This window comes from Silurus aristotelis (genome assembly GCF_946808225.1).
Source record: "Silurus aristotelis genome assembly, chromosome: 15".
Classification (NCBI taxonomy): Eukaryota; Metazoa; Chordata; class Actinopteri; order Siluriformes; family Siluridae; genus Silurus; species Silurus aristotelis.
Genome location: NC_139588.1, coordinates 20,238,683 through 20,254,969, shown reverse-complemented (window position 1 = coordinate 20,254,969; position 16,287 = coordinate 20,238,683). Strand labels below are relative to the sequence as shown.

General features: G+C 39.6%; 1 protein-coding gene across 2 annotated transcripts in view; it reads right to left on the bottom strand.

Annotated features, from left to right (window-relative positions):
- Positions 1–16,287, bottom strand: part of tbc1d32 (TBC1 domain family, member 32) — a 72,814-nt gene that overhangs the window by 48,600 nt on the left and 7,927 nt on the right. For both annotated transcript variants that reach the window (XM_083562431.1, XM_083562432.1), the window contains exons 7-22: positions 15,428–15,506; positions 15,247–15,350; positions 14,145–14,206; positions 13,904–14,045; positions 12,576–12,635; positions 11,804–11,906; positions 8,155–8,292; positions 7,949–8,038; positions 6,888–7,030; positions 4,814–4,950; positions 4,478–4,679; positions 3,955–4,034; positions 2,022–2,160; positions 1,553–1,640; positions 1,214–1,332; positions 120–239 (exon numbers count right to left, since the gene is read on the bottom strand). In XM_083562431.1, coding sequence (XP_083418557.1) covers positions 120–239; positions 1,214–1,332; positions 1,553–1,640; positions 2,022–2,160; positions 3,955–4,034; positions 4,478–4,679; positions 4,814–4,950; positions 6,888–7,030; positions 7,949–8,038; positions 8,155–8,292; positions 11,804–11,906; positions 12,576–12,635; positions 13,904–14,045; positions 14,145–14,206; positions 15,247–15,350; positions 15,428–15,506 — 1,806 coding nt within the window. The remainder of the gene's footprint in view (positions 1–119; positions 240–1,213; positions 1,333–1,552; positions 1,641–2,021; positions 2,161–3,954; positions 4,035–4,477; positions 4,680–4,813; positions 4,951–6,887; positions 7,031–7,948; positions 8,039–8,154; positions 8,293–11,803; positions 11,907–12,575; positions 12,636–13,903; positions 14,046–14,144; positions 14,207–15,246; positions 15,351–15,427; positions 15,507–16,287) is intronic.

Genomic DNA, 16,287 nt, shown 5'->3' with positions numbered 1-16,287 from the left:
TTCTGAGTCACATTAAAGACTCGTTCAAAATCGACGAATCCTCATACTTCATGCCAGATCTAAAGCCCTGATGCAGACATGTCTGTCAGAATGAGAGCATGTGACCCTGAGACACTCACAAGAATAGAGGTGGGCATTTCTCTCAGGCTGTACTCTGTCTTGTTGGGCAGCACCTGATGTCCCAGCAGCTCCAGCACAGCATGTGGAGAGGACAGCAGGTTCACCAGTGTTAGGAAAGACTGCAACACACAGAGACACAAACACACAGTTCACATACAGGTCAGTTCAAGCTTATAGAGAAGAGAAGGAAAGAAAAAAAAAAACAGCTAGCATTTTAAAGAACCATTCAACTCATGCTGCTTACGTCCGGATGCACTGCTGTGATGCATCGTTAATATTTCCCACTAATGAGTAAGAGCGGTGAAGGTCTTTGAACCGTGCATGTTTAAAATATATTCTAGCTTTCTCTCTGTTTTACACACACAACAAAGTTGCTTTTTTTTTTTTTTTTTTTTTTTTTTTAAAGATACAAGCAATGAATCAGAAATGAGTCTCAATCATAGCTGCTTTGGTAAAACACTAACAAACAGATTGTATTTTCCACGCAACACCCCAAGGCCAAAAGTATGTGGACACCAGACTATCACTCTCATATGTAGTTCTTCCCCAAACTACTGCCACCAAATCTAGAAGCACATGTCTTTCTAAGTTGGAGCGTAACAATTTCCCTTAACAGGATCTTGAAAGAAAAAAATTACCATGTGTACAAAGCAATCTCTATGAACACATGGTGTGTTAAAGAAGGTGCTGGAGTCAAAGAACTCGAGAGCCCTGACCTCAACCCCTCTGGAATGAAAGAGACAAAGAGAGGTGGAAGGAGTAACAAAATACTGTTACTTTAATAAAATGCTGCTTACATACAAGTTACAATAAAAAAAATAAATAAATAAAAAAAAGTAGCTAAAATTTACTAAAAATTACGGAGTTGCTTTTATTAACAGTGAGGGGTGAGGACCAGGAATGCCCTTGTGCCCTAAATGAACCACAAATCCTCTGGCCACACTCTAGTGAAAAGCCTTCCCAGGAGAGCAGAGCTTAATAAACCAGCAAATAGGAACTAAATCTGGACAGTTCATGTGTTTAAACTGGTCAGGTTTCCACATCTGGAAACAATGTCTATCTAATATACAGTAACACATCGAATGGGACGTACTTTGAGGCAGCTCCAGTCGATAGGCTCCATTGGAATGGATCTAGGATGGACGACTCTCACGTCCTCTCTGCCACACTCGAGCGCTGACCACAGCTCCACCACTATGGCCTGAATAAAACCTGTGAGGAATATTCATAGAATTGCTACTGTAGTGTAATACAACTTAAATAAAGGTTTCACAAAATTGGATAATTCACCAGAATCATCTCCATTTCTTTTTATTCCACAAAATATAATTTTTATTTCAACTCAAGTATTATTTCTACTGTTTTCTAAATTTTTTTATTCAGCTTCATATATTTAATCTGCACTCTTTTTCGTGGACATTCGGTAACACACCGGAGCTGCGTAGAGCAACAATGCCTGGGGCTGTAGCTGCCACTTGGGTCACCATCACCCCATAGCCAAACTTCTCACACCTGCTTACCTGATGGAGAAAAGCACAGGACATATATAAGGAATGAAAGGCGTGAGGGATCTTTTGGCTGTAGGCTACCGCTTTTCCTAATGTGAACGCCGTGAGCAAAGCGGCACTGCGGGAGGATACATATACGCTGAGCAACCTGAGAAAAAGAAATCTCCGGGACTCTTGGGAGAGTTTGTCTCCAGGAATCTACTCATATATTACATTACTGTTTCACACTGCGGTGAAAGAATATGAAGCTTGAGAAAGTTTGAACTCTGTGTATGTTAATTACAGATGTGGTGGTGATAAGAATAAGACGGATGGAAAAAAAGACCAGTGGTGCTAATGTTAGTGGAGGGCACTGTAGTTACACTGTAAGATTAAATACTGTTCAATTCGTACCTGGAGCTTTTTGGTAAACCTGGTGAACATGTATGCAACGCACTCGTGAATGGCTCCCGTTTGCTGAAGAAGCATCAGGCCTTTGGGAGTGGCTGCAAAGTTCAGCAGATTGTCCAGGAGCATCTCCTCCCAAGCCATTCTGCAGTTTCACAATGAACAACAGACCTGTATTGAAGTGGCGTTTTTTTTATGCATACATTTTACAAAAAAACCCATCTCATTCAGTAGTGTTTTATTTCACCTTCTAAGATCTTCCCATGTTATAAAATGTCAAGTTACACTTTTACGTCCTAATGTGAGAAATCACTGACGTGGAAGACTCCTTATGTTTAATGTACCATTCTTTTACCTTACAGGCATTTAGCAGACATCCTTATCCATCTGAGGTTAAGGGTTTTGCTCAATTGCCCAACAGTGGCAACTTGGTGCTGGGATTTGAACTCATGACCTTCCGATCAGAAGTTCAACGCCTTAACCATTGAGTTACCCTTCCTAATGCTACGTAAGGCTATGTTAATAACTAAGGGAAATTTTAGTTTGAAAGACGACCTTTGTTATCAAATACAGATATGATACGAGCAAAACAAATATTTGAAATAACATTTTCAATATATGTCTCTGGCCTTGTTCAGTGGGCCGTTTCAAATGTGTGTCCGTAATCGGTAGTAGTTTGGGGAACCCTAATTAAAAAAAAAATCTGTTCAAGCTGAGCTTCCAGACAAATCTCTAAAAAATTTTTAGCTGTAGAAATAATACCCTACACAATACATATATATCCAAACGTACACTATATGGACACCTGACTATGTGTTTTTGAAAACTTCACTTCAAGTAGGATAAGAAAGTAGTAGCTTTATAAGATAAAGCATTAGAGTAGGTCAGGAGTTCAAATCCCACCACCTCCACCAAGCCATAATGATTGGGCCCTTGAGCAAGAACCTTAAACCTGCTCACCTGCTCAGTTGAGAAAACAAGATAATTATGATTCAAATGCAATGTCAATGGATATCCAAACCTGTCCCCCCTGTGTGTAGACAAAACGTATTGGGACACCTGACATTTTCAGCCATATGTGGATCCTCGCTAAAAAAAACTTTCTTTCGGCTTCTCCCGTTAGGGGTCGCCACAGCCGATGTTTGTTTGTTGTTCCGCATGTTTAATTTGGCACATGTTTTAACGCTGGATGCCCTTCCCAATGCAACCATCCCCATTTATCCGGGCTTGGGACCGGCACTAAGGCTTGTGCAACCCTAATGGCTGGGGTTGGTTCCCTGACCGGGGATCGAACCCAAGCCGCAGCGGTGAGAGCGCCGCATCCTAACCACTAGACCACCAGGAAAATGTGGTTCTTCACCAAAGTGGGACCAAAAATTTGGAGGCACACAGTTGTATAGGACGTCTTTGGATGCGATTGCATTAAAGTTTCCCTTCACTTGAACTAGGAGACCCGAACCTGTTCCAGCATGACAATGTTTACGTGCACAAGGCCAACTCCATGAAGATACGCTTTGTATGGGTTGGAGTGGAAGATCTCCTGCTATAGAATACTGTACATTTGAGATTACTTGGAAAGCAGGCCTCCTCATCTCACCTACTGTATATCAGTACCTGACTTTACCAACACCATTAGAGCTGAATGAGCACAAAACAAGTGGCACTTTGCTAATAATAAAATTACATTAGAAAAAAATATACAAAACGATTCCTTAACCTACACCCTAGGAAGAACCTCATGTAAGTTTTACTTCCACATCTTTTTATTGTATTAAGTGCAGCGTAATTCAGGTTTGGAAGTCAATTCCAAAACTCTGTGTGTGTCTCTGAATATTTTTTCTACAACAACACGCACCGATTCATATTTTGATCTGCCCACTTTTAAGAGATCTGAGTACAAAACTTGGATAGAAACATCAGAAAGAAAGAAAGATCTTACATGCTTTGAAGGTCCTGGGAGGACGATGGTACGGGAGCTCCAGGAACAGGAGTGGGAATTCGTTCTGAAAGCGAACTTGCCTGTAGGGAGAATAAAACACCATTAGACACCTGAACACTTGATCTTTCTCAGAAAATAGAAGTACCTCCACAGACTATTAAAGTCTTGCTAGATCTTACTGAGAATGGAGGAAATTTCGTTTTAACATAAGGACACATCTATACTGTACATTCCTGCTAGATTTTATCTTTATTATTTACTTTTCTTCTTCTTCTTCCTTCGGCTGCTCCTGTTAGAAGTCCCCACAGCGTATCATGCATCCCCATACCCCCCTGTCCTCTACATCTGCCTCTATCAAACCAACTACCTGCATGTCTTCCCTCACCACGTCCATAAACCTCCTCCTTATCTGTGTCTTTTCAATGCCTCATTTATATCTCTCTCCACTAGGGGTGTTTCAGGTCGGTGTACGTGTCTACGCGTCGAAATCCTATCAACATATTACTATTACTAGCGAGGTTACCTTTCTCCATGCCTGGGCTATGCACTCATGCAGGCTGTAGGGTCTGAGCACCTGCAGCCCCTCACATGTGTTGTACATCTGACGGCACACAAAAATGAACGCTCCTTTCACAGCAGCGGAGTTCTGCAGCTCCTCGCATGCAGGCAGCTCTTTCGCCAGCAGCGCCTGAGTGAACTGCACGATCACATGAGCTGCCGGAATACTGCAACGAACCACAAAGTCATTAGGTGTCACCTACTCAATAGAGTAGGCCGAACGTCTATTTCGTTACTGCAGTCTCTGAGCAGAACGAGTACTGTGACGAAACCCGCCGTGAGCTAAACGATGTTTTCTTACCCTTCACCCTTGTTTTCTTCACCCTTCACGATCTTCCTCTCATACAGGAAAAGAGCTAACCCGCGTTCGGTCGTTGCGATTCTCGCGAGCGTGTCTGCTATGTGGGTCAGGCTGCTTTCTGGAGAGTGCAATTTGGCCTGTGAAGTGAAAAACAACTTGAGAAAAGGCTTTTGGCAAATTGTGAAATGCATGCGGAATGACAGTTTGGGGCTGGAAGCAAAAATCGTTTTGCTGTGTTGCGCTGCATCTCGGCTTTAATATTTATAATAGTCCTAATGTTGAATCCAGCAGGAATAACTGAAGTTACAAAGGGGTTTCAGTGATAAAGTAAAAGTTACTGTAAGATTGAAGTTACTGCAAAATTAAGCTTACTGAGACTGTGAGACTAACTTTCTGCGAGACACTGTGAGACTGTACACGTTTAGACTGGAAGTTACTGTGAAACACTGTGAGATTGTAAGTTACTGAGACACTAAGATTGTAAATTACTGTGAGACACTGAGATTGTAAATTAATGCTAGACACTGAGATAGTAAATTATTGCGGAACACTGAGATTGTAAGTAACTGTAAGACAATGTGAGATTGTAAATTAATGTGAGACACTGAGATTGTAAGTTAATGCGAGACAATGAGATTGTAAATTACTGTAAAACAATGAGATTGCAAGTTAATGCGAGACACTAAGATTGTAAGTTACTGAGACAATGTGAGATTGTAATTTAATGTGAGACACAATGAGATTGTAAGTAACTGTGAGACAATGTGAGACTGTAAGTCAATATGAGACACTGAAAGATTATAAGTTATTGTGAGACAATGTGAGACTATAAATTACTGTGAGACACTGTGAGATTGTAAATTACTGTGAGACACTGTGAGACTGGAAGTTGCTGTGGGACTGTATGTTAATGTGAGACAATGTGAGACTGTAAATTACTGTGAGGCACTGTGGGATTGTAAATTACTGTGAGACACTGTGAGACTGGAAGTTGCTGTGGGACTGTATGTTAATGTGAGACACTGTGAGTTTGTAATTTACTGTGAAACACTGAGATTGCTATACTGATTGATCCAAACCTCATTGACCTCTATTTTCAGCACAACTTGTGTATTTCTACTCACAGATTTATATGCAAGTTCAAAAATTGATTGATCTATACTTAAATGTTTAAACAAATGTTTCACACTGTTATAATTGCAATTCTTTTCTGAAAGAGCCTTTTGAGCCTTCTGAGATTGTAAATTACCGTGAGACTCTGTGAGTTTGTAATTTACTGTGAAACAGTGAGAGTGTAAATTACTGTGAGACCTTGTGATACTGTAAGTTACTGCAAGACACTGTGAGATTGTAAATTAATGTGAGACAGTGAGATTGTAAATTACTGTGAAACACTGTGAGATTGTAAATTAATGTGAGACACAGAGATTGTAAATTACTGTGAGAAACTGTGAGATTGTAAATTAATGTGAGACAGTGAGATTGTAAATTAATGTGAGACAATGTGAGACTGTAAATTAATGTGAGACATTGAGATTGTACATTACTGTGAGACAATGTGAGACTGTAAATTAATGTGAGACACTGAGATTGTAAATTACTGTGAGACAATGTGAGACTAAGTTAATGTGAGACTAAAACAGTGTGGCTGTTATAACTATTATAACTATTGGTTGAGAGTAAAATGGCTAATTCCCTTGAGGAAACACCACATATACAACCCTGTAGATGAAGACCTTTGTCAATGGTTATTTTTTATTAATTAAAAGATCAACATTTTATCTATTTCTAGTTAATGTTATCACAGTTGTCACATTTGATTATTTTATACATTTAACTATACATATTTTTACTAGGTTTAGATTATGTGAATTATCTGGGATATCATATCAGGAATACATACTTTATTGTGAACTACTATAAGAAGTTATATGCTGTAACCAATTGGCTTTGTGTATTATATCTCTCTGGGATCTCATTATTTGTAGTTTTTTGATAAAAACCATCAACCCATCTTTGAGACCATGGATCTAGTTATCAAAATGAGACAAGACAAGAAAGGCTGTTCGCTGACCTGTTTTCCTTTGAGCAGAGCAAGGATGGGGATCAGCAGGGTTTCAATGACGGGGATCTGGTAGATACACTCCACAGCGCATTCAGTGCGCTCACACAGAGTCCTCAGTACCTCCATCACCAGAGCAGTGGGGGAGAAGGAGTCTACAAGACACATCACATACCCCATTGTACATACTGCACAGCTACTGTATACTAATTATTATCCCACATTTTGTCACCTTATTCAGTGGGATGTGTGCAGTAACTTAATAAAGTACTGTGAACCCCCTAAGTCAGATCTTGAAGTGTTGGAAGCGGGAAAAATGGGCAAAATAGGTTTTTGATGGCACAAGGTGGACCTACACGATTCTAGTATCAAAGATAATGAACTCTACTGAGAGCTCTTTTTGCACAAAAGGACTCGAATTGCAATTCAGCCCTGAAATCTAACTAAACTCTAACAAAGTCTGCACTCAGTCATGGCACTATTGTGTGTTCTGGAAGTATTAAAGTATTGGCACGCTTGTCTGACTCGTCCTTCACCAGGATTGAAATCGCCAAACAAACTGCTTTTTGCTTGATGTAATGCAAACCAACATGTGCATTTGACCTCAGGATCTGATAATCCACAGGCTCTGAGTTAATTTCCAACATGGGCCGTCATGCAGGGTGAAAACGGAAAACAGGCTAAGACACCCAGCAAGACTTTACACATCGATACAGCTTTACTCGAGCTAGCAAAGGTGTTATTGATTCAGCTCATTAAAGTTTAGCAAAAAAAGGTAGGGGTAATGAATCATTGTTTAACTACTAGCATCGATTGATTCGGAGGAAGACGACGAGCAGCGACCGATTAAACAGAACTGGCTCAAACAGAAGAAGGTGCGGCGTCAGACTACGAAGGAAGGACGAGTCATCATTATTATTGTTAATCACATTGGACCATAAAAATACTTTCAGTGGAACTAGTAATTCCACAGAGCTTGGAGATAAACTCAAACTGATAGACTTATCTCCTCAACACACACACCCTTGAGTTCATTTACACTGGTGGCGAGACGTGAATCGGATAAGACACACCTGCGTGATTCAAGTCAGAGTGATGTGTGTTGGGGTGCTGATACAAGATGTTAATCAGTATCACCACCAAGTCGCTCAATGTCACAGGATCTGGAAGAGATGGCAAAATAAACAGCATGAATGGATCTAAAGATAGGTATGAGGAAATTCTGATCACTAGCCCGTAAATACTGTAACCTTCAACCACCATTTCAGCCATTACTGACCTCTTCTCTTCCTCACTTTAATGGGGAAGAGCTTTCTGCCGTTTGTGTACATCAGAAGCCTCCCGAGAACACAGAGCGAGTGAACGAAGTGAGCGTACTCCAGCTCCTTCGCGCTATAACAGCTCCTCTGAGCGGAGCCTGAAGACACAGCACACAGAGCAGTACAGCTTATTACAATATCTTCTGTTTTTCTAGTCAATTCCTGCAGCTGTGAGAGGAGCTCCGTCTGCAACAATAAATCACACACTTTCAAAGTGTCATGCAAATCTGCCCCAATGAAGGTGCATCATGGGGTGCTTTATTCCTCTTATTTCACAGCAATTTTAATAAAATGAAAAAAAAAAAAAAAAGTTATATAAATTTATAGTTACATTTAGTTTTATGTTCACACAACAGACAAAAAGTGGCTCACTTTTGATCTTTTTTGGCTTCCACATGGCCGAAAGGACTTGGGCACTTGACCAATTGCCTCCATATTTGCTTATTGTACTTCCAATTCCAGATTTTATTCCCTGTCTTTCCTGTTGAAACTTTTATCTACTATACGAAACGCACCGATTTGAACATTTTGTCATTTATATTAAAGAATTAGCTGTTTTGATGATTTACTTTCACGATCGGCATCACAAACTCGATTTGACACACAAGAAAGTATGAAGGAAACAAAAACCTTGTTTCAGCTAGAGAGCATAAGAGCATCGGTGAAATCAGATGCTGATGTTTAATCAGCCCTATGGCTCATCCCAAAGCTGTTCACTGACGTTGAGTTCAGTGTGCAGGACACTTGAGTTCTTTTACACCTCTACACACTTTGTTTTCATGGAGCTCAGGGACGTTGCCATGCTGGAACGGATTTGTGCCTCTTAGTTCCAGTGAGGCGAATTTGTAATGATATAGAAAGAAATTCTATACAATTTGGAGTGGTTCCAACTTTTTAGGTTAAAGTTTGGGAAATAACCAGCAACTCAACACTGTCATTTGCAATGTTGTGCTACTGGGAAGGATAAAAACTGAGAGGATTCTTTGGAGTAAAAGACTGGAAAAACTTCCTGTACCAACCCTTGACCTCAGCCAAACTGAGAGTCCCCAGACTTCCTCATTCCATCATTAGTGCCTGACCTCTCTAATGTTCTTATACCTAAATTATCACAAATCCCCAAAGTCATACTCTAAAATCTAGCAGAAAGCCAGATGTGGGGGTTAATTATTACAGCAAAGGAGACAAATCTGAAATTAGATCTTCAACAAGCTTATTTATGTGTGATCGATCATGTGTTCACATACTTTTGGCTATATTTTGTATTAGATCAAGCCCATCAACATAAACCTGTGATTTGTCATTACAGCTATTATAGAAAATGAATCGAACAATCAGAATTGAGAATTCGACAGCGTATAGTAAACACACATTGCGCCACAGCAAACAATAAAAATGTTTGTCATGTGTTTAGCTTGTGGATACACTTTGGGGCTACGAAGCACTTTCATTCCTGGGACATGCGGTTCTGAACCAAGGTCAAGACCGAGGTTTCTTCACACAGCAGCTGCAGAATCCACGCAATCAGCGTATCCACAATCAGCACAACTGTCACCAAATAAAAGCACGGAATTAGTAGACACACTCTTTTGTCAAAATTTTGGCTTGACAAAAGAGCTGCAAGACAGAATTTCCAATGCTTGTATTAGTTAGCATTTTGTGCGTTAGAGAAATTAGAGTCTGGTTTAAATATAAACTGTACAAACTACAGTCTGAGTGCAGGCTGTGGAACGTCCGAGGCTTCGGTGTTATCTAAGGGAACATGATAAAGTGGCTCTGAGCTTTGGAAGAACACTCGGGAACTGCACGTATTCTACAGGGAAACAAAAGCAAAGCTGGCTGTTAGCCGAGAGTTTAGAGTCAGTCTGCTTACTCAGCACAAGGCAGAAAGCAGATAAAGATAGTGATGTACAAGGAAAAAGTAGATAAGAAAACATTTAATGTGTGTTCAGTTTCGGCATGAATCTAGCCTGGAAGAACCCGGTGAATTAGCACTCAAACAAAAAAAAAAGTGTGCTAATTTACACCTGGTTCTGGAAGTCAGACAGAAATCACACAAAAGTCAAATGGAATATTTGTCTGTGGCGTTTTTATCACACTGTTTTTCTCACTAAAACGCTTATATAAAGAAATAACATCATTTGAGCTTGTTTAAGCAGCACCTTTAGTCAGGTTTGCCACCGAATGCAGTCAGAGAAACGAGTACAAAACAACGTGCTGATGCTAACTGCACATATAGCACCATTCGAATCATTTGGCTCTTTTTTTTAAAATGACTTTTCTTTGACAGGTGAGGAAAATGTGGACATTTGTACCACCTATATGCATTGTTTTCATTCTTAAGGCTCAATATTGATAGCTTGATAGCTTGTTAACCTCAGTTATTTAGCTAGTTTATGCTCAGCGTCCTTTTTTTCCAGTGGGTTCTCACGAAAGATCGCCTCCATTTAAACCGAATTGTGTTATGCACAATATATTTCAGGATTGCTTTAAGAAAAACCATGAATCTGATGCTATTTTAAAAAATCAGCAATCACTGAAAGGAAAATGAGGCGTTACGCTGTATGCTAGTTTTTATTGCAGTTGGCAGAAACCCTTATCCAAATTTTTCTAGCAGTTAAGGATTAGGGGTCTTGCTCAAGGGCGCAGGGGTGGCATCTTTATATATATATATATATATATATATATATATATATATATATATATTCAAGTTTACACACCATCACCTTTAAACCTATGCTAGTCCCTTTGCAGAGCGATACAGCGCCCCCATCACTTATGGAATGTGTCCTGTCACCTTCACCTTCTACGATTCGCGCAGGATCTCTGCAATGGTGTCAAAACGCCGGTTTTCGTTGGGAGTGACGATGATGGACAGCATTAGAAACGAGTTTATTAGAGGGACAGCGCATGTAGGACGTTTTGGAGACAAGGGGAGGAAGGCAAGATTGAGATGGTTTGGACATGTTCAGAGGAGGGACATGGGGTATATTGGTAGGAGAATGCTGAGGATGGAGCCACCAGGAAGGAGGAAAATAGGAAGAAAAATAAGGAAGTTTATAAATGTGGTGAGGGAAGACATGCAGGTAGTTGGGTAGAAAGAGGCAGATGTAGAGGACAGAGGGGTATGGAGACGGATGATCCGCTGTGGTGACCCCTAATGGGAGCAGCTGAGAGAAGAAGAAGAAGAAGAAGAAGAAGAGGAGGAAGAATGCACAAGTCGTCTGATGGTTTCGGCATTTACGCTCGCTGAAGGTCTTCTCGATCTTTTGCCGACTTCCATTAATGATCTTCTGCTCTTGAGGTGTGCGTGTTACCCAAAACACCGCAAACGACTCGTTGCAGCATCGACGTATAGTTTCCGGATCGTGTCGAACGTCTCTTAGGCAGATTTTGCCCCGGGTTCCTGCAGAATTTCACGTTTGCTCTTTGTTCTAACCCTTTGTCCGTGATGAAATCGCAGACGTGGTCGAAATAGCACCGGTTAGCACCGTTAGTCTCGAAACTTTTCGATATCGCCTCGTAGCTACAAGCTGTCAATAAAGAAGTTAGTAAAATATTTCACTTAAGTTCACACAATTACTTGCACAACAGTTACTCATACACACATACCTATCTGCTGAGGATCCTTGGCATGACCGGCATCCAACGTTCCCTCTCTGACTGCATCACAGGACTCCAGGTAATAAATGCACTGCTGAAGAGCTGAAGCTATCTGAAAGAAAAACAGAGAAAAATTCAAGTTCAATTTGAATTCTAAATTCTGCAATTGAGTTCATGAATGCTCTGTTTTTCTTTCAGATAGCTTACACACAGCACGAGGGATTTTTAAAAACATATTCGTGTAATATTTATGTAATTTACGTAAAACTCGGCAAGATGGAAATTTTTTTACATTATTTTGTGTGCGGGATTCAAGAAACGCTGTGTGTTTTGTGGAGAAATGCACAGTGCATGTAGGGGGCGTGGCCTCAGCAGCCCTGCAGTAAGTGTGCTGTGTGCATGTGATTGATGAGCGAGAGAAATTCAACTAAAACTGCATTAAATCTGCCTGTTTTAAACAAAATTATCCTTTTTTTTTCAACTTCATTTCAGTACCCTGTTATAGGCAAACCTGCACTATTGCAAATTCCCAGTTTATTAACATATACTTCCAATAATTCCAATGAAAAGTTTCCAGTCTTGAATACTCCTGGAATCTTTTGCAACCCCAATCAGATATAATTTCTAAAAAAAAAAAAAATAGTTGGCGTAAATAAAACGAGAATTTTTTTTTTTTATTGTGTATATAAAATGTGTGATAAAAATAGCAGTTAAATAGATAAATGTGAATATAAACCGCTCTGGACTCTTTAATAGCACTGACCCTCTCTATCCAACTCACCACTGCCTTGTATTTCCGCTCGAGAAGCTTCAAGACCACTGTCCTGCTGTAGTAGCCATGCTGGAGGTCAACGGTAAACAGGAAAAGGTAATTAGTTCCAGCAGTATGTCAGTTCTCAGAAAGGGGAGTCAAAGATCAGTTTCTGAGATATCGTATTAATCGTTCTGTTCTGTTCTTCACTCAGTGGTTAACATTGCTTTGGCCTGGACTTTGGTTGAATAGGAGTAATCGTGCAATTAATACATAACTGGCCTGGTTACATGCAACAGCATTGTCTACTCAGAGCTCCAAGGTTCCTAATTTGATCAAGAGTTCAGGGTCTGTAAGGGTTTGCATGTTCTCCAGGTTCCTACCATATCTATGGCATTTGGCAGACGCCCTTATCCAGAGCAACTCATTTTATACAACTGGATGGTTGAGGGTTAGGGGCCTTACACAAGGGCCCAGCAGTGGCAGCTTGGTGATGCTGGGCTTTGAAATTTCAATCAAAAGTAAAACATCTCAACCACTGAGCTACCACTTCTCCAAAATACATGCATAGGTGGAAAGCCTATAATTATATATATATATATATATATATATATATATATATATATATATATATATATATATATATATATATATATATATATATAATGATGGACTGGGGTGATCAGAAGGAAGTGAATGAATGAATCAATGAATGAATAAATGAATGAATGAATATCTAGTCATTCGATATTCAGTTATATTAAAAAAAAATTTAGGCTACGTTGTGGGTCGCCTGATGCACATGGCTTACCATCAAGAGTGTGGGACGTGGTAAGGCATTGGACTTTGGACCGGAAGGTCACAGGTTCAAATCCCACCAACACCTAACTGCCACTGCTGGACCCTTGAGCAAGGGTTTTAACCCTCCCCTGCTCAGTTGTAAATGGGTCTGGATAAGGGCGTCTGCCGAAAGCCATCAATGTAAGAGTTCAGGGTGCTGTCTGGAGGAGTTTGCAGGTTCTCCAACGTTCCTCCCACATCCATTTAAAGCATTTGGCAGACGCCTTTATTCAGAGAGACTTACATTTAGTCATTTTATACAAACTGAGCAGTTAAGGGTTAAGGGTCTTGTTTAAGCGCTGAGTGGCAGCTTGGGGTTCGGTGAGATTTTTCTTCCAATCCAAAGTATATAACTATAAAACTGAACTAATTAAAAAAAAATGATTTGAAATACTTTTAAAACTTGGTGTGAACAAGAAATGTTTTTCCATGTACAATAAAAATAATGCATCAGTTATAGTGAGAATTTTGTTTTGTTTTTTGTAGTTTTTTTAAGTCGACTAAAGCACATGGCTCACCATCCACCTCTTGAACCAACTGGCTTTGATGTCCAACAGAGCCAGGAAGTGGACCGGCTCTAGAACTTTGTCCGAGCCATGAGCAGACATGTCGTGTAGAGACAGAAGAGCGAGTGTGCTCTCGATTATTTCCTCCATGTACCTGCAGGACAGGAAGAAGAAGGAAAATATAGATATTATTATAGAAATCTGCTGTATCACAACAGAAAAGTGTACGTGTGTGTGAAAAGCTACAGCTCACTTCTCGGGATGCCGGATCCAGAATGTGGTCACTTCTTTCTGAAAGTCGTTCATTAGGCGTGTCTGGGTAAACAACGGAGGAGGTGTTAAACAAATGCTGCCATCCAAAAATTTACACCCAAATGTACGACGCCGTTTTAGTGTCGCGTTAAAAACAATAATACAAAATTAATTATTACGAGATGAAAAAATGCTATTCACTCTAAATAAAGGAAGTTTCCGCTGTAGCGTCCGTTTAGTGACTTTAACTTCGTCCTGATGCGCCACAAGACAAAGCAAAATGTTTCTCGCAATTCTGTAATGTTTCTCAAAATATTACCACTTTAAACTCATATTGCTACAACTTAATTTCGACTTTATTCTAGTAATTTCGTCTTTATTCTTGTTATTTTGACTTTGTTCTTAAAATGTTTGACTTTATTCTTGCAATTTCGACTTTATTTAAAAAAATATTTCGACTTTGTTCTTGTACTGCTACGACTTAATTCTCATGATTTTAACATTATTCTCAAAATATTTTGACTTTTTTCTGAAAATGTTTGACTTTATTCTTCTAATTTCGACTTTATTCTCAAAATATTTCGATTTTATTCTTGTAATTTCGACTTTATTCTCAAAATGTTTGACTTTATTCTCGTAATTTTGACTTTATTCTCAAAATATTTCGATTTTATTCTTGTAATTTCGACTTTATTCTCAAAATGTTTGACTTTATTTTAGTAATTTCGACTTTATTCTCAAAATGTTTGACTTTATTCTCCTAATTTCGACTTTATTCTCAAAATGTTTGACTTTATTCTCCTAATTTCGACTTTATTCTCAAAATGTTTGACTTTATTCTCCTAATTTCGACTTTATTCTCAAAATGTTTGACTTTATTCTCCTAATTTCGACTTTATTCTCAAAATGTTTGACTTTATTTTAGTAATTTCGACATTATACTCGCATATTTCGACTTTATTCTGAAAATATTTTAACTTGATTATTGTACTGCTACGACTTTATTCTAGTATTTTCGACTTTATTGGTTTTTTTTTTTTTCCATACGTTTTTTAACACGGCACTAAAACTGTGCTATGAACGGGACGGACGAAGTCACGCACTTGTTTGAGGAGCCGCGTGATGTCGGATCGGTTCGCATCCACGTGTGCGGACTCAGAGGGGAAACTCAGCTTGTGATACAGGAAGTCGCTCTCCAGACTTTTCACTGTGAAACAGAACAGCATGCGCATATGCATGGATGTTTTTTAAACTAAATAAATAAACAAATAACACGTTTATTACCCAAGCTGTTGTAGATTTCCCTCGTCACATTCAGAGGGGAGGTGGAAAATGTCTTTGCAAAGAAGCGCAACACTTTGTCCTTTAGGAAAAAAACAACAAATAAAATACAGCACTGTAATTTGAAATGAATGCAAAAACAAATCCTGTTAGAAATAGTAGACAAAAAGTGTTTGGGTCTCAAAGAAAGAAAAAAACATGATTTCAGACAAACCTGATGAGGCTGTGAAATGTGCTGACATTAGCACTTAATTTACAATCATGGAAACTGTGAAATTTTTTAAGAAAAAAACTACAAAAAAAAAGTCTATTGCATGACATGTTTATGAGATTAGGGGGTGATATACAGGGTGGCGTAGGGAAACGGGAGTGGAATGGGATCGTGTCCCGTCTGCTCGTGTGATTACAACATGTGTGTGTCATTTCGGGGAAACTGAAGTTGTGTGTTGAGGACAGGGCTCCCTATGACTCCCTATGACCTTCTATGAATCCCTATGACTTCCTAAGATTTCTATGGCTCCCTATGACTCCCTATGACTCCCTATGGCTCCCTATGGCTCCCTATGGCCTTCTATGACTCCCCATGACTTCCTAAGATTTCTATGGCACTCTATGTCTCCCTATGACTACCTATGACTACCTATGGCTCCCTATGACTCCCTATGGCTCCCAATCCCTATGGTTCCTGTGACGTTTTTTTTGCCCGTGTTGCATTCGTTCAGCAAGGTCTGAAAAATGGTTAGGTGGGAAAACAACACCTGAGGACCATCGACTCTTCCCCTGACCATGAAATGGCACTCTTGTGTATACAGTAAAGTGAACCACAAAGGTCATGAACAAGAGCTGGTCAAAGTAGGCCATGA